Source organism: Pseudorasbora parva, chromosome 18 (genome assembly GCF_024679245.1).
Source record: "Pseudorasbora parva isolate DD20220531a chromosome 18, ASM2467924v1, whole genome shotgun sequence".
Taxonomy (NCBI): domain Eukaryota; kingdom Metazoa; phylum Chordata; class Actinopteri; order Cypriniformes; family Gobionidae; genus Pseudorasbora; species Pseudorasbora parva.
This window is the reverse complement of record NC_090189.1, coordinates 4,769,807-4,795,221: the sequence shown is the minus strand read 5'-3', so window position 1 is coordinate 4,795,221 and position 25,415 is coordinate 4,769,807. Positions and strand designations below refer to the sequence as shown.

At 39.2% G+C, this 25,415-nt stretch overlaps 2 protein-coding genes across 2 annotated transcripts in view; both read right to left on the bottom strand.

The window, feature by feature from the left end:
- Positions 1-5,933: 5,933 nt before the first annotated feature.
- On the bottom strand, positions 5,934-12,713 carry LOC137046491 (gastrula zinc finger protein XlCGF57.1-like). Its single transcript, XM_067423741.1, has 3 exons — positions 12,581-12,713; positions 10,879-10,995; positions 5,934-7,907 (listed from the first exon to the last, which is right to left on the bottom strand). The coding sequence occupies exons 2-3, from the start codon at positions 10,934-10,936 to the stop codon at positions 6,880-6,882; spliced, it is 1,086 nt and encodes a 361-aa protein (XP_067279842.1). The 5' UTR covers positions 10,937-10,995; positions 12,581-12,713; the 3' UTR covers positions 5,934-6,879.
- Positions 12,714-18,067: 5,354 nt separating this feature from the next.
- Positions 18,068-25,415, bottom strand: part of LOC137047054 (zinc finger protein 420-like) — a 54,095-nt gene continuing 46,747 nt past the window's right edge. The window contains exons 8-10 of the mRNA XM_067424593.1: positions 21,893-21,912; positions 20,194-20,349; positions 18,068-20,019 (exon numbers count right to left, since the gene is read on the bottom strand). Coding sequence (XP_067280694.1) covers positions 19,070-20,019; positions 20,194-20,349; positions 21,893-21,912 — 1,126 coding nt within the window. The 3' untranslated portion in view covers positions 18,068-19,069. The remainder of the gene's footprint in view (positions 20,020-20,193; positions 20,350-21,892; positions 21,913-25,415) is intronic.

Genomic DNA, 25,415 nt, shown 5'->3' with positions numbered 1-25,415 from the left:
ATAAACATACTAAATTTTGTTTTTTTTGAAAATGTAAAATGCAGAATGTTTCTTGTGATGGGTAGGTTTAGGGGCTGTGTGTGTGTGATGGGTAGGTTTAGGGGCTGTGTGTGTGTTGGGTAGGTTTAGGGGAAGGGGCAGTGTAGGGGGGTAGAAAGAAACGGCGTTGATTATATTTATTTTAAGGAACACTGAACTTTTTTTGAAAATAGGCTCATTTTCCAACTTCCAACTCCAGAGTTAAATAGTTGATCTCCAGGTCTGGTTGTAGCACTTTTAGCATAGATCATTGAATCTGATTAGACCGTTAACATCTCCCTTAAAAAATGACCAAAGAGTTTCAATATTTAAAACTTGACTCTTCTGTAGTTACATTGTGTACTGAGACTGATGGAAAATGAAAAGTTGTGATTTTTCTAGGCCGATATGGCTAGGAACTATACTCTCCTCTCACCCCTGCGTAATTATCAAGGAGCTAGTCTATCTCAGGCCACCAGAAGTGGTGCACAGGGCTTATGTACTACGAGAACAGACACTGCACTTTTGGTAAAGAAAAACATAGATCTGGACTGAACTGCAATAAATAAAGAACACTGTAGCATAGTTTCAATAATAGCATCACACATTTCAATTAACGAACAGTATAAATTAAAATTAATTCCCTTGTATAGAATAAAACCAGCAGCCATATCACCCTGTAGCCCAAGACTGGTTTCCCACTGAAGCTAAGCAGGGCTGAGCCTGGTCAGTACCTGGATGGGAGACCAACTGGGAAAAACCAGGTAGCTGCTGGTAGAGGTGTCAGTGAGGCCAGCAGGGGGCGCTCACCCTGTGGTCTGTGTGGGTCCTAACACCCCAGTATAGCGATGGGGACACTGTACTGTCAAAGAGCACCGTCTTTCGGATGAGACGTTAAACCGAGGTCCTGATTCTCTGTGGTCATTAAAAATCCCAGGATATCCTTCGATAAAGAGTAGGGGTGTAACCCCGGCATCCTGGCCAAATTTGCCCATTGGCCCCTGTCCATCATGGCCTCCTAATAATCCCCATATCCTGATTGGCTTCATCACTCGGTCTCCTCTCCACCAATCAGCTGGTGTGTGGTGAGCGTGCTGGCGCAATATGGCTGCCGTCGCATCATCCAAGTGGATGCTGCACACTGGTGATGGTTGAGGAGATTCCCCCCTTCTATGTAAAGCGCTTTGAGTGCCTTGAAAAGCGCTGTATAAATCGAACGCATTATTATTATTATTATTATTATTATTATTAAAACAAACGGAACAAATCAAATAGAACAAGGTAACGTCCGGCTATATTTAGTCTGCCTAGCTACGCTCTTTTCATGTTGTGTGTGAGGAAGATGAGTTTGTCCACATTTTCAGGTAAAAGGAAACTTCAGGTCTTATTATCAACGTAACCAGTTTTAAAGAAAATGGGGCTGGGGTTGTCTGAGATATGAATAAAAATCTGGACCAGGTCCTTCTCAAGGAATTTCAGGTGCTTGGATCGCTGGACTAGTGCTGAAGAAAGGAGGTAGATGCTGCTGGGTTCCAAGTTTAGTTGCCATCTGCTGTCGATCTTTTTAATTTCTCTAATGGCAGGGCTGTCATCCTCCTCCGGTGACAGGTGGACAGGTTGAAGAGCATTGGCACTATTGCAGACAATGACATGTTTGCCTTTTGTGATAGTTCTGTGAGTGTGATTAGGGGTTTCAGTACTTCTGTCTCCTGTGCCAGTTTTCACTGGTCAAAGCTGCAGTCTCCTTTCTTTGTGATTCGGGGATCTGACTAAACAGCTGTCACTGCCCATCCTTGCTCCACCAGTCAGTTAAAGGGGGGTGAAAATGTTGTTTCATGCATACTGAGCTTTTTACACTGTAAAGACTTGGATTCCACATTGTTGGTTGTTCCCTGTCTTGTTAAGTATATATTGCAATAAAAAAAAAAAAAAGACTTGGATTCCCATCCTAAACATAGACAAAGTTTCAAAAACTAATGTTGGACGTTTGATGGAGTATTTCTGTGTCAAAAATACTCCTTCCGGTTTCTCACAAGTTTCGGAGAGTTTTTTTCGAGTATGGGTCGGCTTGACGTTAATAGAACGGAAGGTCCTTGTATGGGCCGTACGGGCTCTTCTCCCGGTAGGGTCCGCGCGAGAGAGAGGTAATGCACGCCCATAAACACTCTCTCAGGTGCAGATCCAGTCGTCCGTGACCACTTCTGTCGCGCCGCGCTACACTTTATTCCTATGGGTGACGTCGAGCGACTTCAACGCTTCAGCACAGCATTCCGGGAAGGTAGCGCTGCATTTGAACCGATTTGAACGCAGAAATGACGGGAAGGTTCACAACATCGCTTCAGTCACGTCTCAAAGTGGATTTCCACGCCACTGCTGTCACAGGACTTCACGAAATCATACCAAAGAAGTGTGTTTTTGACGGAGCGGTCCCAGCGATAAAGGTTCGGTCCTGCTTTGGAAGCAGCCGGTGAGTGAAACTGCTTCAAATGTCTGTGCTGTCGGCTATCGTCACGTGAGTAAACATCAGTAAACGACACGATCGCGTGCTTCGTCATTCAAATGCGCTAACGTTACTCCATTGCTGTTCTCTGTATAACGTTATACTAGTCTGACGTGCAAAACCGTTTTGCTTGCTACTGCTAAGGTTTAGTCGCATACAATAGTCCATAAACCGAATCATGTCCTCATAAACTGCGAGTAAACAAGAGCAAATGTTGACAGGCCACTAAATACAGTCCATACCACAGAGACGGACGTCCTGCTGTTGCTGTTTCTCCTGTTCAATTTATTTCAGCCTCTGAATGATTCTGGATCATATATCTATTAGCTGAGCTCGATAGCGATGGGCTTCTCCACGCTTGAGGACGTCACCGCTTTGCGCTCGTCATTCTTTAGCTCCGCCCACTCGATACGCCTCCAGGCGCTCGGTTTTTTCCGGAAAGACTCGGTACAGCCTATATTTCTTTTATAAATATAATAAAACTAAAGACTTTTCGGAGATATGAAGGATGCAATACTACTCTATAGGTACTCAAGATTGACATGAGATTGACTGAAACTGAGTGTTTCACCTGCCCAATGAGCATTTCCAATGAGTAGCGACATCTTGAATAAGTTTATCTACAAAGTTCTGCTTCATTTGTTTATCTTTCAAAGCATCTATAGCCTTTGCACTTTTTTTTTTTTTTAAGTGACACAAGATTCCTGGCAGCCGAAATTGTGTGACAGTCTGTCCTATTTTAGAGCTGTATTTATGGACCGCTGTAGCATGTTCTGAGCAGTGACTCCTTGAACGTTTCTCTGGTTCTTTTTTCAGCATCTCGTGTACAGCTTCCTATTGCTTGCATTGTCGTGAACAACGGCAACTCACTTATAATTTGAAATTGCAAAGGCGTCGGGCGAGTCTCCAAGCTGTTGTGCAATGTTGACTCCCATATGGCTCATCTTAAATGCTTTCATTTCCAAAACGAAGGCAGTGTTCCCACTCCTGCATAAAATGACATGTGACAGCCATGTACGCCTCCATACTCACCAAGGTCCAAGGTTTCCAACAAGAGCAGAAACTTCACAGATTGCTGTACTTCAGAGACAGGGCATTTGAAATACTGGAGCGGTTTGGGACAGTGTAGTCAGGCTCCATCTTCTTAATTCATTTTCTTAAGCCTACACCTTCAACTACATTAATAGGTCTCGTTTATAATGATGAACTCCACTATGGCATCTGTTATCTCTCTCTCTTTCTCTTCTGTTATCAGTGCTCAAAAGTGGGGTTTCCATTCTATTTACCAGTACGCAGTGCCGGCACGTCTACATTTTACTCTTAAGCGTACCAGCACATTTCCTTGTATACCGCTATGTTTCGCATTTACAATGAATCAGTTTTCTATGCAATATGACTGTGACTGAAACCCAATTGTTTAAGTGGTATGCGAATCACTGTGTGCGTTCACCATCGTGCTTGCTGAGTGCAGTCATATAAGTGCTAATATATGCACGAGACATTTTTATGCAACGCTGACGATAAAATGTGCGACCCATTTGAATTCTATCGAGATAGTAAAACACTACAGATAAAGTCAAACTTGATCTCAAACAGCCACTAAAATGACTGATGAAAAGAGGGGAAAACATCATGCAAGCTTTTCAAACTGATGACCACATTTACTATAATTGATCACGTTCTATTGCATTTTTTGTGGTAAATTGACTAGTTGTAGAATTTATAATAGATAATCATTTATGGGAATAGATGTAGACTATATTGCACCTGTGGCATGACTTAGGTATAGTTTCTAATTGTGCTGCTATAGATTAAAAAAAAAAGAAAGAAAAAAGTTAACATTGGCCTGCATGATAATGATGAGCCATTAATGGTCTTGCTATGTAAATAAACCCTTATTGTAACAAATGCTTTATTTAAACAATTAAAAGGACTATATGTTAGTTTTAAAGGTCCCGTTCTTCGCGATTCCATCTTTCAAACTTTAGTCAGTGTGTAATGTTGCTGTTAGAGCATAAATAAGTGTGGTCTTGTTGCTCTCCCACGTCGGAAAAGAATGCGCATTCAGCGCTTGCATCGCCCCGTTATGGTAAGAGGCGGGACCTTTCCGGGCAAAGTGCGCTAAGCTGCTGTCCAATCACAACGCGGGAAGCGCTGGCCGTTTTTAGGACAGAGGAAACAGCGCTGTACGGATAAGTAAATTGTGTGAAAAATACAGTTTTTTTTCACGTGAAACATGAACTCGTGTTATATTGCACACTGTAAACATAATCAAAGCTTCGAAAACACGCGAAGAACGGGACCTTTAAGGCTGAGTACAAGTTAGAAAGAGCTTTAAAATATGGATTTTTTTGAATGAATGACTAAACAATCCCCCCTCCAAAAAAACAAAGCCCCGCCCCCTTTTCTGAGTACCAGGACTTTATTTTTTCCACCTCAGTCACTAGACGGAATTAATGAATGTGCTTTTTGTCAATTGCTTAAACACGCACACGCTTAAAATCCCAAAAGTGGCTCAATTGCTTGGCAAAGTCAGATGAATCACTGGCTTTTTACATCGAAGCAGCATCGCCTGGCATACTCAAAGTAAAACAAAAGTTACTGGATCTACCCTCGCATAAGCTGAAGACTGACGTCGTAACTCGGTGGAACAGGGCACTGGATATTCTAGAGCGTTACCTGGAACAGCAGCCAGCAATCTCCGCAGCGCTCACCTGAGGTTTGCAGAAGTGAGAAGGAGGTGAGATGTAGTGAAGGATGAAGTGTATCCCATGAAATCTGCTACACTAGCCATGCCTGAGGAGTGCGCGCCAACCTTTTCATTCATTGGTCTTCTGGATGCACAGCTGCTGCAGGAGATGAGAATTGCAATCATCAAGGACTTTAATCCACACATGACAACCTAAAGTCAAGGTATGTTTATTTTTACAAATTCTATAGTAGTGTTGATTTATATACCCTGTGTAAACTAAATATAGATAATTACATACATTAGATTTAACAATCAATTAAATGCAATCAGCAACACTTTAATAACTTCCTATGTGACTTGTGCATGGCTTTATACCTGCATATGACAAAAGTGATTTAAATGTGTAATTTCCTCAAGATATGCTGGCCTGAAGGAAACACTGTAAACAGCATCAGCACTAGATCCTCGTTTTATGGCCCTTCCCTTCTTGTCTGAAGACGATCGTGACAACACGTTAAAGACTGATGAGAAATTGTTAGTCTGGAGCAAACTAAAACAATGTAAGTTGTACCAGTGTAGAAAAGATTAGATTATAACTTCTTTGTGATGATTTATAATCATTATATTTTAAATTATATCTTTGAAGGAACTGTATGTGAGAAATTTATTTCAATTAATCATAAAATGGCCCTGATATGTTACTAGATATTAAGAAATCATGTTAATTTCTAATACTTCTATCACTGAAAGCAGTAGTCCGGCCAGGATACTGTCATTTAAAAGTTGTTGTTGCAGCCCTCAACTGATGTTGATGTTGACATGTTGTGTTTTGGTAGGTCGTGACAATCAGGGGGAGGGGAAAGGGGATACACCGCTCTAGTAAGTTGAAAGGGATTGCAGCACCAGTTTTGGCCATATTACTTACATACACTTCCTTTAAGCAACAATGGACCTGATCCTGCTTGCGATGACGTCACTGTGCCTTTTCAGCAGAATGACGATTCCTTGGGTCCTCCGGATGATGTGAGAGATACCAAACCCCCCCTACCTCACCCAAGGAGCCAAAAACATCTGCGCTGATGGATCTCCTTGGACCAGTCTACAAAGCAGTCTACAGTCACTGAAATTGTAAAGGAGAAAGTGGAAAGGTAGAGGGAGTTCAAACCTGTCATTCTCTCTGAAAACCCACTAATCTGGTGGAAGATGCATGCAGAAGAGTATCCTCTTACACCACAAGCACGGTGTCTCTGTGTCTGAAAAAAAGTGTTCCTGCGAAGAGAGGTTTTTCAACTGCTTTTAATGTAAATAACAACGCAAAGGAGCTGCCTTAGTTTTACTAAAAAGTTGTTGAGAATGTATGACCGTTAGTTTTATGAACAGTTTATGTTTGGGTTAGCAAAATCATCAAGAGATGCATGACCGAAGAAACACAACAAAAAGAAATACTACACATTTACCACCAACATTAATGCAAGACAATGAACTCAGGGCGTTTCAACAAAAAACTGAAAACTTTGTATGCTTTTTGGCCATTTATTTACACAACTGTTTTGTTGTGCTGAAAAAGCAAACAAGAAAAAAGTATTCAAAGTGCAAGTTTTTTAAAATGTACTATTAGTTAGACCTTCATAAAATGTCCTTTGTCAGATGCCCAAACTTCACTATTATTTCAGCACGTGTACGGCTTCTCTGCAGTGTGAACTTTCTCATGCTTTTTCAGGTTTCCCGCCTGAGAGAAGCTCTTTCCACAGTGTGAGCACTTGTACGGTTTCTCTCCAGTGTGAATTCTCTGGTGTGTTTTTAAGTCGCCAGATGTACTGAAGGTCTTCCCACAGTCAAAGCACATATAAGGTCTCACACCAGTATGAATACTCTCATGCACTTTTAAAGAGTTCAGTTGTGCAAAACTCTTCCCACACGAAGAGCACTGGTGCGGTTTCTCTCCAGTGTGAACTCTCTCGTGAACTTTCAAGGATTCTGAACGAGCAAAACTCTTTCCACAGTGTGAGCACTTGTACGGTTTCTCTCCAGTGTGAGTTCTCTGGTGTATTTTTAAGATGTCCAATGTAGTAAAGGTCTTCCCACAGTCTGAGCACATATGAGGCTTCACATCAGCATGAATTATAAGGTGTCTTCTTAAGTTTGATTCAAAAACAAATGTTTTCTCACACTGATCACAGCTGAATGATCTCACTCCAGAGTGACTGCGCAGATGATCATTGAGAGAGCTTTTGTGAGTGAAACTCTTTCCACACTGAGAGCAGGTGAACGGTTTTTCTCCAGAGTGAATCCTCATGTGATTATTAAAGTGTTCTTTCTGAATGAAACTCTTTCCACACTCAAAGCATGTGAACGGTTTTTCTCCAGTGTGAATTCGAACGTGCATATTTAAGTTTTTTCTCTGGGTGAAACTCTTTCCACATTGAGAGCAGGTGAACGGTTTTTCTCCAGTGTGAGATCTCATGTGCACATTTAAGTGTCCTTTATGTATGAAACTCTTTCCACACTCAGTGCATGTTAACATTTTTTCCCTAGTGTGAATCCTCATGTGCACAATAAAGGTTTTTTTGTGCATATAACTCTCTCCACACTCAGAGCAGATGAAAGAGACTATGACTCCAGATTTTCCAGCGTTTCCATCTTCATTTGTGAAATGATTGGGTTTTTGAAACTGATCTTGTTTGTCTTCATTCAGGTCTAAAATCAACATATTACATTGTTAAAATTAAAGACAGGATAATTATAACAAAAATAATTATAGCAGTAAAAAATGGTGTTCTGTCATGGCAACTCAAGTGTTTAACATGGAAATGGGTATGACAACGTTAATAGGTTTAGTCTTGGGAATAGATCTCACACAATATTGCGGTTGACTTTGTTGCTGCAGAGCAAGCAATAGGACTTTCTACCGCATCCACCACTGTTTTTTTTTATATTAATAAAATCATGTAGTTCAGTTAGAGAACAGACACTACAACCGACCTATCAGTAAGCCCCTCCCCTCAAATGTAGATGAGCCAATGGCAGGTGAGTATCAGTTGAGCCCCTTTCACACTGCGATTCCGGCAAATACACGGATAATGCGACCCGGCATTTGTTCCTGGGCCGCTAGATTTGGTCCATTCACACTGCCAGCGAAATATCGTAATATGTGCGCTTTCACACACAACCCGTAACGGTCCCGGATCAAGTTGACACGTGACATCTGGATGTGACGTATAACGGCGAGCGATCTCAGCTTCAGCGCGGATAGTAAGGAGCTCCGTGGTCTCGACTTGTGTCCAGTTTGCACAAACTGTCGGTCCATAAAGACATGCACGAGCGAGTTTGGTGTAGAGGAACTTGACTGGCCTACAAAGGGCCAACTCTATATTAAACCCCACAGATTAAGAACGGATATCATTAAAGTTCATGTGCATGTAAAGGACGACATACCAAATCTTTTGCCAATATAGTGTAAAATAAGTACATGTGGCAGATAGGGTTGGGCGATGTCACTTAAATCGGCAGCTGACGATGTGTACAGTAAAACATCGCGATGAACGATGATATCGTCCGGGGGGGAGAGACGAAAAACGAATATTTTCATTTTGTTTTCGTTTTTTCGAACTAAAGCTTAAATCGGTTAGAAAAAAATCAAGACCGACCCTACCCAAGCCAATGCACCCGAGAGACCGGCCCTGCCCGACACATTAACTGTAATTATGAGCCCGAGCCCCATTTAAACCCGACCATTTTTGAATACGTGGGCGTTCTGTCGAGAACGAGCCTGTAATGACTAATGAGCGGAGCGGAGCCGGTGTGATCAGCTCAATAATCCGCAGGCGAGCACTCATGAACCCAGCGGTAAAATGATGTTCGTTCAAATCCAGCTCAGACATGACATAAATCTGTAGCTTAGCCCTACTATACTTGTTGTAGCCATTAAACAATGTTTTTAATTTATGCTTAAATATTATAGCCTAATATTATTTTTTAATTTCATCTGATTATGATAGGCTATAAGTGCAAAAATGCGAGTGGGTCAGAAATGATTTTGGTGGTTATATTTAGTTTTGTTTTGTAAAAAGCCTCTCTTTCGTTTTGTACAAATTGTCTCTTAATTTTAATAAAGGTTTCTTCGGCCAATTGCATGTATTTAATTAATAAGAAGCAATTAAGTAGCCTAGCTATGAGGTCGCGGAAGCCATCGCTTTCAATGATCATGAACTGGAGCACATCTCAAATAAACTGAAACTCAGCAGGCTTGCCTCACAGACATGAGAAAATGGACTGCATTTATATAGCGCTTTTATCCATAGCGCTTTTACATTTTTGCCTCACATTCACCCATTCATACACCGACGGTGATGTCAGCCATGTAAGGCGCCATCCAGCTCGTGGGGAGCAGCTGGGGTTGGGTGTCTTGCTCATGGACACTTGGTCAGGTGGAACCGGGGATTGAACCACCAACCTTCTGGTTTGTAGACAACCTACATGAACCACTGAGCTACTGCCGCCCCGATGATAAATATGTAGCCTAATATGAGTAGAAACGAAAATATTTAAATAAGCATAGTGCAGTGTTCAGAACTCACGGTAAACAACCAGCTTGATACAGATGATCACGGCGATGGGCATGAGCGGGATGTTAAAGTTTAAGGGATTTTTTTTTTTTTTTACCTCATACTGAATATGTTCGGGTGAAAGCACATTTTAAACAGGTAGCATTTATTCACACACGAACTAATCGTTCTCTCTAATGCATTCAAAAACATCTTGTAGTGCTTATACCTGCATACAGTTATCAGTAGCCATAGCCTAAGTTATTATATTCTATTATATGATTTTGAATGAGCAGACATCTGTATTGATCCGTAGATAAAATAACTGACGAAAACGTTCATCTTTCCAAACATACAAACAAATTTGCACTGCAAAAAGCATCAATGATATTTAACTTTTGATAAAGCCAGTTTGGCATAGTGGGGGGGAAATGCACACAAATGTTCCAACCACGTTGAAACTAGGCTCTTAATCTCCTATTGTTTATTTGTTATAAAATTTTTTAAATTAATGCAGGTTATAAACCGAACTTTATAGTGATATTTCAGAGCTTACTAAAATACTTTAGCAGTTATTAGCCGCAAATTTCCTCGGAGCGAAGACGGAGCGGTGTTTCTGTTATCAGTGAGCGAGGCGGGGAGCGGGAGATGGTGAACCCGGAGCGGAGAGATTCTTGAATGCTTAGAAAGAGCGTGGAGGGGAAATTGCCGCCGCTCCACTCCGCTCACGTACTCTGGTGTTGAGTCGCAAGACTTGCAGCGTGGTGGGGGCGGGGCATCACGATGATGTTTCTTCATCGTGATGTCGCACAGCCATCACGATGGACGATGATATCATCCATGGGCACAACCCTAGTGGCAGATCTATTCTGGAGAAGCTGGAGGGTTTCTGATAGCACTCTGCAACTGCTCCAACAAATGCTGAACAGTATTTGAAAGTTAAGCATCAAGCTCATTAAATGCTGATGCAGCAGAAACTAATCAGAATGATGTGGTGGCTAGCAGATTGAGTTATGGACCTATCAGTCTGAACCATCTAGAGTTTCATGACAGAACTTTGCATTTTTAGATTATTGTTCTTGTTCTTAATGTTCTTCATTAAAAAGAATCGAGAAAACACCAACCTATTTGTTCCTCTGTCTCTTCATCTTTTATTCTGCAGGGTTCTTCCTCAATCTCCATCTTTACAATAGTATGTCTGTAGTTTCTCCTGGAGTAATTCCTCCTGCTTGCTTCTTCTCCTGTGGGAAGATGAGAATATTCTTCAGGATTTAAACTCAAGAGATGTGAATTGCAGTCGCTGTTGCTCATTTAGGAGGTGTTCATTATACTTACAATCACTCTGAATCATCCAGGTTTAAGTGTTTTGATGAAATAATCATTTAGAAACAATTTCATAATTTACATTTGTTGACTAACTTCGAAGTTGGTGGAATGACCTGCCTTATCAACCCGAGATGATTTTTCTTTTTTTGCGAACACTTGACACATTAATATTAACACTTGCTAGCCTACATATCTATATAAAAACAATACATTTTGTTGTGTTTACGGTCTTGGTAGTAATGATTGTCATAAATATTACATTGTGTGCTGTTGGCATCGAGTCTGGTGAAATGTAGTCACACTTTTGATCTTTTCCATTTATGTGGGTCTATTTACACTGCACACGTCTGAGGCACATCGCAGTGAACGATCTAAGCAAAGTATCTACGGTTGTATTTTGTAATACAAAATAATATTAAACTTTGTCATTAGACACACTTTAGTTTTGTATGGTACTTGGAGTTTCCTATTGCTACTGTACTAGCATCTTGCGTTATCTAGACAATGCTGTCTCTCTAAGAAACTTTCAATTAAATCAGAAATTGTTTAAACAGCCAATAAGTGGATAAAATCGCTACTTACTGCTTGCAGGAATATAGTTGTGATTGCCACTTTCTTCAGTTTAAGACGCTGAGCGAAGCTTGCTTGAAATGGGCCGAACAAACGAACGATCTTGAATTAAATTGTTGTGGTATCGGATTAAAAACATCAGCCATGACTGTTGACATTTTTTATCTGTGGGAAGGATATGTAAAGTCCTCAGGTCTCCTGAACAGCCTGGAACATGAAGTGTGTCCATGCGAGCAGCTTGTACCTGATGATTCGCTCCATTTCCACCTGACAATGAACATGTTTGGACAGATGTAAATGTTAGGGGCGTGCATATAAATGATCCCCAACGCTTGCGTCACGTTTGGCGTTATGTTGAGAAGCACTTTTTTTTTCGTTGTGTTATAGATTTACGAGATTTACATAAGAAGTAGGAGGCAATGTTTGAGACTCACAGTATGTGATGTCCATGAACTTATTATTTCACCATGGCAAGGTTAATTAAAATTTTCATTCTAGGGCACATTTAAAATAAATATTCTAAATATCTTAATTTGTGTTCTGAAGACGAACAAAAGCCTTATTGGCTTGGGACATGAGGGTAAGTAATTAAATGAAATTTGGGTGAACTATCCGGTTAGTGTTTTGCTCAAACAACTGTTTAAAAACAATTTAACTCCTCCAGCTGACTTTTATATTGCTCTTACATTCATATGACTTTCCTGCATTAAATACTTATTTGCATTAGTTCATAAAATGAACATACAACTCAAAATCTTCACAATTTGTAATGTGAAAACCAATCATTAATGAGTTTACGTTTCTCAAGCGTAATGAACAACATCAATCGGTTCATTTCGATTAATTTCTGAGTGATTCACTAAATGAACTGACTAGTTAAGTCGTTAGGATTTATATTTATCCTAATAAATGATGAATTAATGTACTCACAGTGTTAAAGCCTCAGATTTAGAGCAGAATGAACGGCTGTGGTCCACTTCTCATGTTTATGTTCATTCCCTCCCTCACTTCTCTTCTTCTCTAAACTCGGATGTGTGTCGTTGCTTCGGTCGCTTGAGCGCCTCCACTGCCTGCTCCACTGGCGCAAAACAATCCATATTAAAATATCTAACCTTCATTCAACAGATATAAAACAACCATGTTTATCTGTAATCTTCTTGGTTGATAACAATTTCTATCCATAAACATTTGGAACGTTTGATTTGGAATAATTATCTACTGATTTAGAAATACAATTTTGCTTTCACCATAATAGATAATTTGGAGAGATTCAAACTTTAAATATCTTATATATATATATATATATATATATATATATATATATATATATATATATATATATATATATATATATATATATATATATATATACATATATATTATAATATACTAATTATATAATATATAATTTTAAATAAATGCCAAGTTTGCAATTGTGTGTGTATATATATATATATGAAGAATATTGCTAATGGGGAAACTAAGCAAGATGATTTACTCAGAAGGATGGAGTTAAATGTTTAGAACTAGTGAAATATCAGCCTTATTTATATCTACATTTTTCCAGCTTCGCCGTATAGCCCAACGTTGTTCTTGTGTCTCACCTAAAGATGCTGAAACATTAGCTCATGCTTTTCTTACCTGACGCCTTATCAACAAAAAATCTACTTACATTTTTGTGTGATAGCATAATAATCACAGGTGCAACAATAGAATTTCTGATAATTAGATATATAAAACAGGCAAATGTCTGGATATTTATAGGAGCATTAACTATGTTGTTTTTATTCTGGGTATTATCTTAGGTAATGAAATCATAATATTACTGGAAAGTATTATATATAGATGGGATAAAATAAAAAGACAAAGAAACTATGTAAAGAATGTTACATTTAACATTAAGGAGTTCAGTTTCTCTCTCTGTCTGAATTTCAGATGCTGATAAAAAGATTGCTGAATTGGTGAAGACTGGACAACTGATGAGATTGTTGTGAATGGGGTAGATAGTCCAGCTGGAATCAGACATTAATTAAACCTGTCAATGTGTGCAAATTACAGACAAAGTAATAATTTGTAATTCAGAAATTAGCTGAATCTAGCGCGCTGAAAAACTTTCCCCGAACCCCGTGAAAAAGTAGGGCCACAACATCATGGCCACCAACAAAATTCAGCAAAGATTGTTCTTGCACCGGCTTTATCTTCTGGATATTGTATTGCTTTATTACAGCTGTCATAAAGTTAGTCAAGATGCACTCTGTGGTACATTGTAGAAGTTGACTAACAGAAGGTTAGATGTCCTTAGCTTCCTCAAGAAGTAAAGGCATTGTTGTGATCAAACATGCAGTCGTCACCCCAGGAGTGATCCTCTTGGTAACTCCCAGAAATCTGTGGCTGGTGGTTCTCTCTACAATCTCATCTTTAATATTCACAGGAAGGTGGGTGATCTTTTTAGTGGTCCTAAATGCCACAATAATTTCTTTGGTCTTTTTGACGTTTAAGACCAGGGGCCCGTTCTTCGTACCTCGCTTAATACACCCGAGATGATTTGACAGATCCCAGATCATTTAATCCTGATAACTGATCTCGGGCTAATTTGGTTCTTCAAACGAATTTGCGGATTGGATTAAAATATCTGGATTAAGTTATCTGAGATCACTGCCCGTGCCTGTGTTCCCTGAAGAGATGCATCGATACTCGAAACCACGATCAGCAATGCAGCGATTGGCTGACGTCAAGACAACATAATGACATCATATAATTAAAAAAGCCATCTGGCAAAAAACTTGTCAAAGAAAAAATTACTTTCTGGACCTTTATAAGGAAACAGACAAATGACCAAACTAACATAAAAGTTAAATAAATGAAATGTGCACTGTTTTGATGAACGTTATTCCCAATTATTTATATTCATGATTTTATAATATTTGTACACACTTTACATTTTTATTTCAATTTTTTAATTTAATTTTTAATTTTATTTGAAGCAGATTTGTTATGTGATAGTATTAATTAAAGTTTCTTAACAGTCAGATCAAATGGTCTGCATCTCTTGCGCTACATCAAGCCACTCCCATATTATCCGTCATCAGTCACATTAATGCACGACGGAGATTAACTGCACAATGTGTGTAAACCTCCAATACAACTATAAAGTAATCATTCCATCTCAATTCACAAATACATTTCTCAATCAATTGACTGTGTCTATAGTATTATACGCAAATTTTACACAACATTAAAAAATTATTTTCAAATAAACTTTTATATTTATTATTATTTTAAATTATTATTGCCCCTGGTTCAGTAATGAACTCTTGTAATAAAGTGGCAGTGGCTGGGACAGATTTTAATTATCACCTCAAGATGCGATCTAATCCTTTTTACATGAAATAAGATAACGGACCCGTTGCTATGACAGCAAGTCCAGGATGAGTTACGAAGAACCAAACAATCCGAGATCAAGCCAAATCGGCAGCTGTCAAATCCAGCCAACTGAGTTAGCGACGTACGAAGTGTCAGGTTCTGAACCTCAATAACAAAGACAACTTCCTAGTCAATAGCATCATCATGCTGGGAAAATGTTATATACACAAATGCAAGTTCTTAAAGGTGAAACCAAGGTTTTACTCATTTCACAATGAGTTCAACTTGTATACAAAAGCCTAGCCTAGACATCTAGACGCACCCTAGCGGCAGCAAATTTAATTTGCCCGCAAGTGTGGTCTAGCAACTCTCAATTCCTATCTGAGCTGTATTCCTCAGAATCTGGACGGCCCAATCACATCGTGTAGGCTATAGAGTCGGCGGGCGGGGCCATAATGACGACGGCCGAGTTGCGTTTGCGTGCTTCTAGTAAACACAGAAACTGGCGAACGGCGGCGGCCTTTCGAATCAGCTCTGCCCGCGCCTCCGGAAGACTTGGAGTTAAGCTTTTCTCTGAGAAAAGAACAAAGAACGGCACTGAAGTCATTCTTAAAAAGGGAAGATGTGTTCGGAGTTTAGCCGACCGGATACGGCGAATGTTTAATCTGTCAGCGAGCTCTGTTTCACCTTCGTTGCTCTGGTTGGTTGTACCGCTATCCTATCGCGTGCAGAGGGAGTTTGAAAGACAACCGTTTATCCGCCCCTCAGATTGAGCTGTCTATGGTGAGTTTCCAGACCAAACATCTTGATGTGGGTCTGGCTTGTCAGGCTAACAAAAGCCCTAAAAATTATGAAAAAGAAAAATGCAATCAATCTTTATTCCATTATAGAAGAATATGATCTACAAAAAAAAACCTAGCCCCATTTATTTTATTTTAATTAATTTAATATTTTCTTTTAATTTTTATGGATGTATTTTATTTATTTTAAGCACCTGATCTGTATTTTCTACTACGAAAATTTGTGTATGATTTCTGTTCATTAAAAAAAAAAAAAAATCCCATCTTCCTTATGGAGAATGAGGACATACGTCATGGTAGCTTGCTGTCACGTGACAAATCGGGCAGTGTTTGCCATAGACAGTAAAAGAAATGGACCGAGCGACCCCATTGACGTTGTCATGACCATAGACATCATGGTCATGACAAATCCTGTCCCCCTGTGAAATCGTGTCCGCTGGTAGCGGTTTTAAATGCCTGATCAAAAGTTGTTATACTTGGTTCTGGACAATTAATTGTTTGAAAATAACTAAATAATAAACTAATAAACTATGAATTAATTGCCATAATAAGTACACACGCAAAACATTTATTTAAAATATTTAATTGATTGCTATAATGGGAGCAAAAACATGTTCTGAATTATATACTTATATAAGCACTTATAGCTTCAGTTATATACTACTAATACATGAAACATATGCTTTGTAAGACATTAAAGACTATTTTAACACAATTTAAACAGCAAAAATCAAAACGCGATTGTGTAAGAATTGTAATCAGGCTCTGAACAGATAACCTATTAAAATTTCTTTCAGCCAATAGAATCGCTCTTGGGGTCCTTGCGGACACGATTTCACAGGGGGACAGGATTTGAACGTCAACGGTGAAATAATGAAGTCAACCTAGGGGCACTCACTTCCTGATGGCTGAGCGTACTGCGCCGGCTCAGACTGAGCTTGACGACGTAGATGTGACGTGAGCCTCCTGTCTGACAGCTGTAGGTCTTCTAGTAGTTGTGGAAAGTGAAATCTGAATCAGGTTGTTTAAATATTTTCTCCCGTTGCTTTTGGCTCACTATGGGCTTCTCCCCATTCTTCTCCTTTGACTTTATCAGACTTTGTCTCCACGTCCCTCCGACTGTCTCATAGACAGTAAAAGATTGCTTCTGAGCGTCTCCTCAGGTCTATACGGTAATTTCTCAACTGTGCGACAGAGTCGCGTTGGTTATGATGCAATCGTTAGCCTATTTTTACAAAAACAGCTTCTGCGAGGCGATAGTGTAAGATACAAGGTAATGGAGCCTTTTATACATTGTCGTGTTTCTTTAGAAATAAACAATGGACAAATGGAGTCTTTAAACGTCTCAGATGTAAAGTTATTCACTGTCAAAGTGACTCAAAAATGAATGGGAGTCAATGGGATGCTAACAGCAGGTGATGGCTTGGTTAGCAATGGCAGCCCCTATGGGTGGAACGCTTTCCGAGCGCTAGATTACCCCCTTGGTGTTTGCCCGTCCACCATTTTGGGATCCGACTCTATCGGTTGCCAGGGGCAACACTGTAAGCGCGATACAGAGATCGGAGCAGGAAAGACGGCTCACGGAATCACGTCGTTTAAACGGGGAAATTTTAAAATGGAAAATAAAAAGAAATGGAGGTTAACTACAGGGAGAAATTGCTACCAGCGCCAGGCAGAGGTATTTAGAGGAGCTGGATAATATCAAAAAACTTCAGTCCATACGAGCTGCCTGCAGCAGAATGGAACAGAGACCTAACGTTAGATGCTTTAACTTACTAACGTTACCTTGCACGTTCCTGAAATGTTTCTATATATTTTTTGTGCATTCTGAATAATAAATCTGAATCTCCCCACTATCCTGCAACAGTCTAGTGCTCGTCCTCTTACAGTGTTTTTCTCATACTGACCATATTTATACCTGATGACAAGTTTACATTTCTAAATTAATTTAACTAATAAAAAGGAACGCTTGTGTGCGCTGGTGCTTTTACTCCAGCCTTAGACTAAATGCTCAGTACGTACATAACGTTAGAGGAAAATGACAGTCAACTAGCTATAGGCCTAAGTTACTTTGAATATTAATCATTTTGGCATTAACATGTAAATTACATAGAACAAAATTGACAATGAAAAATGACAGAATAGTTTTCAAAATGTTTAATACAAATAAATAAAGGATAGTGTTCATCAGATGTCAACACACTCCAGCATCGCGGCACTAGTAAGACGATGACTGACACCCTGTGGTGAAATAATGGCGTATGTTCACCAGCAGCTGCTTTCTCAGATCGTCTGGGGTGGATTAAAACGTCATGTTCCATTAAGTTTGGAAAATTATGTACATTGTAATCAGAATATCTCTTCTCCAGTCTCTGTCCGAATCCAATACCTGGTGGACCATCCTCCCAAAATGGTGGAAGGGGGCGGGCGCTGTGTCGAGACGACATCTCCTCATTCTCAATTGTTTGATATAAGCCCAATGACAGTTGTATCATACTAGTTGTATGTACCAAGACATTCCCAAATGTGGGCAAAAATCCACCATACTAAAAGAAACAGCCCTAAGCCCACACCCTGTCCCAACCACACTCAATGCGACACGAAAGAAAATGTATCTTTTTGATGTTAATCAGTTGTTTGTTTGAACCGGCAGCCGCAACCATTTCTATTTCTGCATCATAGCTGCTGGAACAACATACAAAGTATGACAATGAAAATCTCAGGTGCTGATTATGTGCTTTATTTAATGTAAAAAGCATTATAAAACATAAAAAAAAACATTATTGCTAGCCACAGATCTTGAAAATAACTGAATGGAAACACCTGAGTACTGAACATTGTTCAAACTGTCAACTCAAAGTGAATCAACAAGTGTATTCAATAATTCACTCAATATGTATTTTTAATCATGTTAAAATGGAGCAAGTTTTTAGGAATTTGATAATGCACTAATACATTTTGTGCAGTTGAATGCAATGTGCTTGCAGACAGCTCCACCCAAAAGCTGATGAATCTCACCACAGTTAACCTGAAAAAATGAATGCGTTTCATTTCTTTTCAATGAAAAGTTTGAAGTTTAATCATATCATTATAAATCATGTTACAGTGGTTGTGAAAGGGGCAATGTTTAAGCAAACTTTCACCAGATTCAAACTTCACTAATCATTTTCAGCAAATTACCCTCTCAGGTTAAATAACTCTGAATGTCAAATTTTTGTAAGCATATTTGTTAATCATGACTGTGAATGTACTTCGCTCACTTTGGGCAACGCTTTTTCTCATGAGCCCGTAGACTAGATGAATGGGTGAAACTCACCCCACATGAAGAGCACTTGTACGGCTTCTCTCCAGTGTGAACTCTCTTGTGAATTTTCAATTGCACTGACCGAGTGAAACTCTTTCCACAGTGTGAGCACTTGTACGGCTTTTCTCCAGTATGAACTCTCTCATGATCTTTCAGGTGTCCTGACTGAGAGAAACTCTCCCCACAGTGTGAGCACTTGTACGGCTTTTCTCCAGTATGAACTCTCTCATGATCTTTCAGGTTCCCTGACTGAGAGAAGCTCTTTCCACAGTGTGAGCACTTGTACGGTTTCTCTCCAGTGTGAATTCTCTGGTGTATTGTTAAGCGGCTTAATGTAATAAAGGTCTTCCCACAGTCAATGCACACATGAGGTCTCACACTAGCATGAATACTCTCATGCACTTTTAAACAATCCAGTCGTGAAAAACTTTTCCCACAAAAAGAACAAAAGTGAGGCTTCACACCAGTATGAATTTTAAGGTGTCTTCTTAAGTTTGATTCAAGAACAAATGTTTTCTCACACTGATCACAGCTGAATGATCTCACTCCAGAGTGACAGTGCAGATGACCTTCGAGGAAGCTCTTGAACTTGAAAGTCTTCCCACACTCAGAACATGTGAACGGTTTTTGTCCAGTGTGAATCCTCATGTGTGTCTTAAGATGTCCTTTACATCTGAAAGTCTTTCTACACTGAGAGCAGGTGAAAGAGCCTTTGACTACAGGTTTTGCAGCTGGTTTTTGTGTGAAATTCTCTTCAGTCTTTGAAATAACTGCACCTCCATCTTCATTTTTGAAATCATGAGGTTTTGGAAACAGATGCTGTTTGTCTTCATTTTTAATTGCCAGTTTTGCATTTTCATTTGTGAAATGATGATGTTTGTTTTCATTACCTTCCATCAGGTCTAAAATCAAAATATTCAATTAAAAAGGACAAATGAGAAACAAAGTTAATTCTTCATTTAGCACACATCTAGTTTACACATTTGAGTCTACTGGTATCTAGTTTTAGATGTATTGTTATATGTCAATTTTCATCTTAATGTTCCTCATTAAAGAGAATGAAGGAATACACCAACCTATTTGTTCCTCTGTTTCTTCATCTTTTATTCTGGAGGGTTCTTCCTTAATCTCCATCTTTACAATAGTATGTCTGTAGTTTCTCCTGGAGTAATTCCTCCTGCTTGCTTCTTCTCCTCCTGTGTGAAGATGGGAATATTCCCAGCATTTAAACTCTCATGAACGGCTGTGGGAGCGGCTTCACTGACTGAAGGTGTGAATTGTGGTCGCTGTTGCTCATTTAGCAGATGATCATCACACTTACAATCACTCTCAATTATTAGGTGTAAATGTTTGCTCAAATAGTGATTTAGAGACAATCAGTACTTATCTTGCTGGATCTGTCTGCTGCTTTTGACAATGTTTTCCACAAAACCTGTGGAGCGGTGAGATGTCCAAGTCACAACATCTAGCTACTGGGGTGCCCCAGGGCTCAGTGCTTGGACCACTTCTCATCTCCATCTACAAGTCATCATTATGATCCAAAATATGTTTTTTCCTATCATTGCTATGCTGCTGATGACATTCAACTCTACCTCTCATTCCAGCCAGATCATCAAATGGTAGTTGCTCATGTCTCAGCCTTCCTAACAGACATTTCTTGCTTTATTAAACTAAACCATGTGAAGACAGAACTGCTTGTGGTCTCAGCCAACCCAACACTTCATATTATGGACAGGTTAAATATCCCTGTGGTAACATACATTGCCTTAATCAAAAATTTTCATTAAATTTAGAATTGCGTGATAATATTTGAAAGTGGTTTCTGTCAATTTGAAAGATATACATTGTATTTTCCCACTTTAAATCTGGTACAGACTGCACAATTTTAGCAATCCCATTTGAAATCACACTGTAAGACGTTTTTGTATCATGTTGTGTTGATTTCATTTAGCATTTTTTCAAAACACAGTAGACTCGTCAGTAGAAAGAAGGATAAATGAGTTCCAAGATTCTCTGCCCGAGCTCGAACTTGAGCTGACCCAATTGACCTGACCCTCGATCAAGCATTTGTGTTTTTTATAATCGATTACTTTATTAGCCTAATTTGGTGGCTGGAGAGAAAGCTATAGCCTGCCTCTGCACTCCTACATACTTCCGCTCAATTTTCATTCAGTACTCCATCTGGGACTGCGTGTGTTCTTAGGTTTTCTCCGAACAAATTTTAACCGGTCCAATCAGCGAACAGAGGGAGTGGCTGAGAAAATGACAATGTTGTGCGCTAGTTTGAGTTGTAGTATCTAGAAGTTAAACCCGGAGCAAGAACAATCTTTGCTATGGTTTGTTGGTGGCCATGATGTTGTGGCAAAAACAAAAAAATGATGTTGTGATGTTCGGGAAAAGTTTGATTTTTTTCAGGTTGCTCCATTAGTGGTGAAGGAGTTGGCTGAAGCCGTATTCGGACGGTAATTGTTTCTTGTGGGGTCGGAAGGTATTGTCATCATTTAAGTAACGGGCTAGTCAGTGATTTTATTGCCGTCCATCTCCCACCATCTCAAAATCCCTGGCCGAATTACCTACACTGTAAAATTTTTGGGTAGCCAGTAAGACTGTAAATTTACAAGAGTACTGTAAACCTGTAATTACAATTGTACTGTAAAAATACAGCACACTACTGAATATACAGTATTGTTCAAAATAATAGCAGTACAATGTGACTAACCAGAATAATCAAGGTTTTTCGTATATTTTTTTATTGCTACGTGGCAAACAAGTTACCAGGGGCCTGTACCATGAAGCTGGTTTAGCAGGTTATCCAGATAAGTTTAAGCTTAGTTTGTGCTAATCCTGGGTTTTAGGTACCATTAAAGTGGTTTGGCTTTTAGCTGTGTTCATCGCCATAGTAACTTACACTCCACGGCTAACCTGCTCCAGGGCAGGTTATGTTCTGGATAAGAGAACTCAATCTGAAATTGGGCCAATCAGCTGTGAGTAAATTGACACACCTCTGATGCAATAAAGTCACTCCCCCTGTTTCTACTTCAAATTAAAGGTCACTACATAGCAAATGTTTTTAAAGACTAAAGCGTCTGGCTTTTACCCATGCTTATTTATAAAAATAATAATTTTTAATGATTTAGATATAATTTATGTAATTATTATACCCTTACTTAATTACACATTTATCATTTTAGTTAATCAATCATTAATAGGCACTTTGTTAAAATTAATATAAATAGCCTACATAAAGTCATACAAATATGATTAAAATCAATAAATAAAGCTATTTAAAAAAAGAAGTTTACTGAGCTTAAATGTTCAATTTTCTTTATCAACTAAACTAACTTGTATTGACATATAATATTGTTTCTTTAGTTGTCCTCTTTCATAGACAGCTCTTTTCTTCTTGCTGTGTAATTTTTTTTTTTAATTCTTAATATTTTTCAATCATGTAATAATCTGCAGAAGAGAGAAATGAATCTCAGTTTCGCTGATCCACAGCGTGTGATTGGCTGTTCACTGCTGATGTCACAGCTAAACTCCTGAACTCAGGATCAAAGCCTGACTTGACAGAGCGAGCTGATGATCAGCATCATGGGACCAACAAAGCCAGAATAGATTGGTTTGGTTTTGTCAACTCAAAACTAATCCTGTAACCCTGAGTTTGTTAAACTACCATCATGGTACAGGCCCCAGAAGGTTCAGTAGATTCTCAGAAAACAAACAAGACCCAGCATTCATGATATGCACGCTCTTAAGGCTGTGCAATTGGGCAATTAGTTGAATTAGTTGAAAGGAGTGTGTTCAAAAAAATAGCAGTGTGGCATTCAATCACTGAGGTCATGAATTTTGTGAAGAAACAGGTGTGAATCAGGTGGCCCCTATTTAAGGATGAAGCCAACACTTGTTGAACATGCATTTGAAAGCTGAGGAAAATGGGTCGTTCAAGACATTGTTCAGAAGAACAGCGTACTTTGATTAAAAAGTTGATTAGAGAGGGGAAAACCTATAAAGAGGTGCAAAAAATGATAGGCTGTTCAGCTAAAATGATCTCCAATGCCTTAAAATGGAGAGCAAAACCAGAGAGACGTGGAAGAAAACGGAAGACAACCATCAAAACGGATAGAAGAATAACCAGAATGGCAAAGGCTCAGCCAATGATCACCTCCAGGATGATCAAAGACAGTCTGGAGTTACCTGTAAGTACTGTGACAGTTAGAAGACGTCTGTGTGAAGCTAATCTATTTTCAAGAATCCCCCGCAAAGTCCCTCTGTTAAAAAAAAGGCATGTGCAGAAGTAGGGATGGGTACCGAAAACCGGTATTAAACGGGCCCCGGGGCTGAATTTTGAAAGACCGTTGTATCGATAAGCTCGGACGTTATCGGTTCTGCTGTCGGTACTTTTGAAAATACACGTGACGAGAGAGAGAGAGAGAGAGAGAGAGAGAGAGAGAGAGAGAGAGAGAGAGAGAGAGAGAGAGAGAGAGAGAGAGAGAGAGAGAGAGCTCCGCAAACGACAGCCGAGGACAGAACCAAACATTCAAACATAGCCTGGTTACACTTTAGATCTGTGATAGTCTGCTTTTATTTTAGATTTTGTCTTCCAAATATTATAATAATAATATTTATGTCTAGCCCAACTTGATTCCCTTTGCAGCAGTAGCCTACGTACGCTGTCATTTCTCCATAAAACTAAAACGTAATGACAGAATCAGCACGATCAGGGATTGTTGTAAAATACAGTCTAGCTACTGTTGGTAAATTGTGGGACGCGTTTTATAATAAAAAGAGCGATTAAATGCACAAAAATGTGCGCAAGAGATTGTTCCCAAGTCGACGCGCGCGCTCTGAAACAGCCGCAACGAGACGAGCACATTACACTTTCGGTTTCACACTCGCGTCTAAACGATCAAATGTACTCAAATATCTATGTCAAAATGACCGGCTTGGAGAGTCTCATAAACATAACACAGTTTGTGTCTAAAATGGACGTAGTTATTATGGATATAGTCGGGAGAAAGTGTAGTGCATCTGCCTATTATCAGTCGCCTATAGAGCTGCACATCTGTCTTAAAGAGGCAGCAGTGTAAATAAACAAGCTGACGAATTACTGCGAATTAAACAACCAAATGCAAAGAGAAAATCCCTCACAGCTCTTGCATGAATAACTTCAGCTTTAATAAGCATTAATTTGGCTATTTATGATGAACAGTGTTATTTTACATTTGATTAGTAGAATTCTTCCTGAAATGAAAGCACTGCATGTGTAGGCTGTGTATTTTTGTTAATTGTGTGTGTGTGTGTGTGTGTGTGTGTGTGTGTGTATGTGTATGTGTATGTATATATATATATATATATATATATATATATATATATATATATATATATATATATATATATATATATATATATAATCTCAAAAAGTACCGATAAGAATACCGTTAAAGTACCGGACCGATAAGCAGTATCGGTAAGAGTAGTAATACCGTTAAAACCTTAACGATACCCATCCCTATGCAGAAGAGGTTACAATTTGCCAAAGAACACATCAACTGGCCTAAAGAGAAATGGAGGAACATTTTGTGGACTGATGAGAGAAAATTTTTTCTTTTTTGGTCCAAGGGCCACAGGCAGTTTGTGAGACAACCCCCAAACTCTGAATAGCCACAGTACACAGTGAAGACAGTGAAGCATGGAGGTGCAAGCATCATGATATGGGCATGTTTCTCCTACTATGGTGTTGGGCCTATTTATCGCATACCAGGGATCATGGATCAGTTTGCATATGTTAAAATACTTGAAGAGGTCATGTTGCCCTATGCTGAAGAGGACATACCCTTGAAACGGTTGTTTCAACAAGACAATGACCCAAAACACACTAGTAAACGGGCAAAGTCTTGGTTCCAAACCAACAAAATTAATGTTATGGAGTGGCCAGCCCAATCTCCAGACCTTAATCCAATTGAGAACTTGTGGGGTGATATCAAAAATGCTGTTTCTGAAGCAAAACCAAGAAATGTGAATGAATTGTGGAATGTTGTTAAAGAATCATGGAGTGGAATAACAGCTGAGAGGTGCCACAAGTTGGTTGACTCCATGCCACACAGATGTCAAGCAGTTTTAAAAAACTGTGGTCATACAACTAAATATTAGTTTAGTGATTCACAGGATTGCTAAATCCCAGAAAAAAAAAAAATGTTTGTACAAAATAGTTTTGAGTTTGTACAGTCAAAGGTAGACGCTGTTATTTTTTTGAACACACCCCTTTCAACTAATTGCCCAATTGCACAGCCTTAAGAGC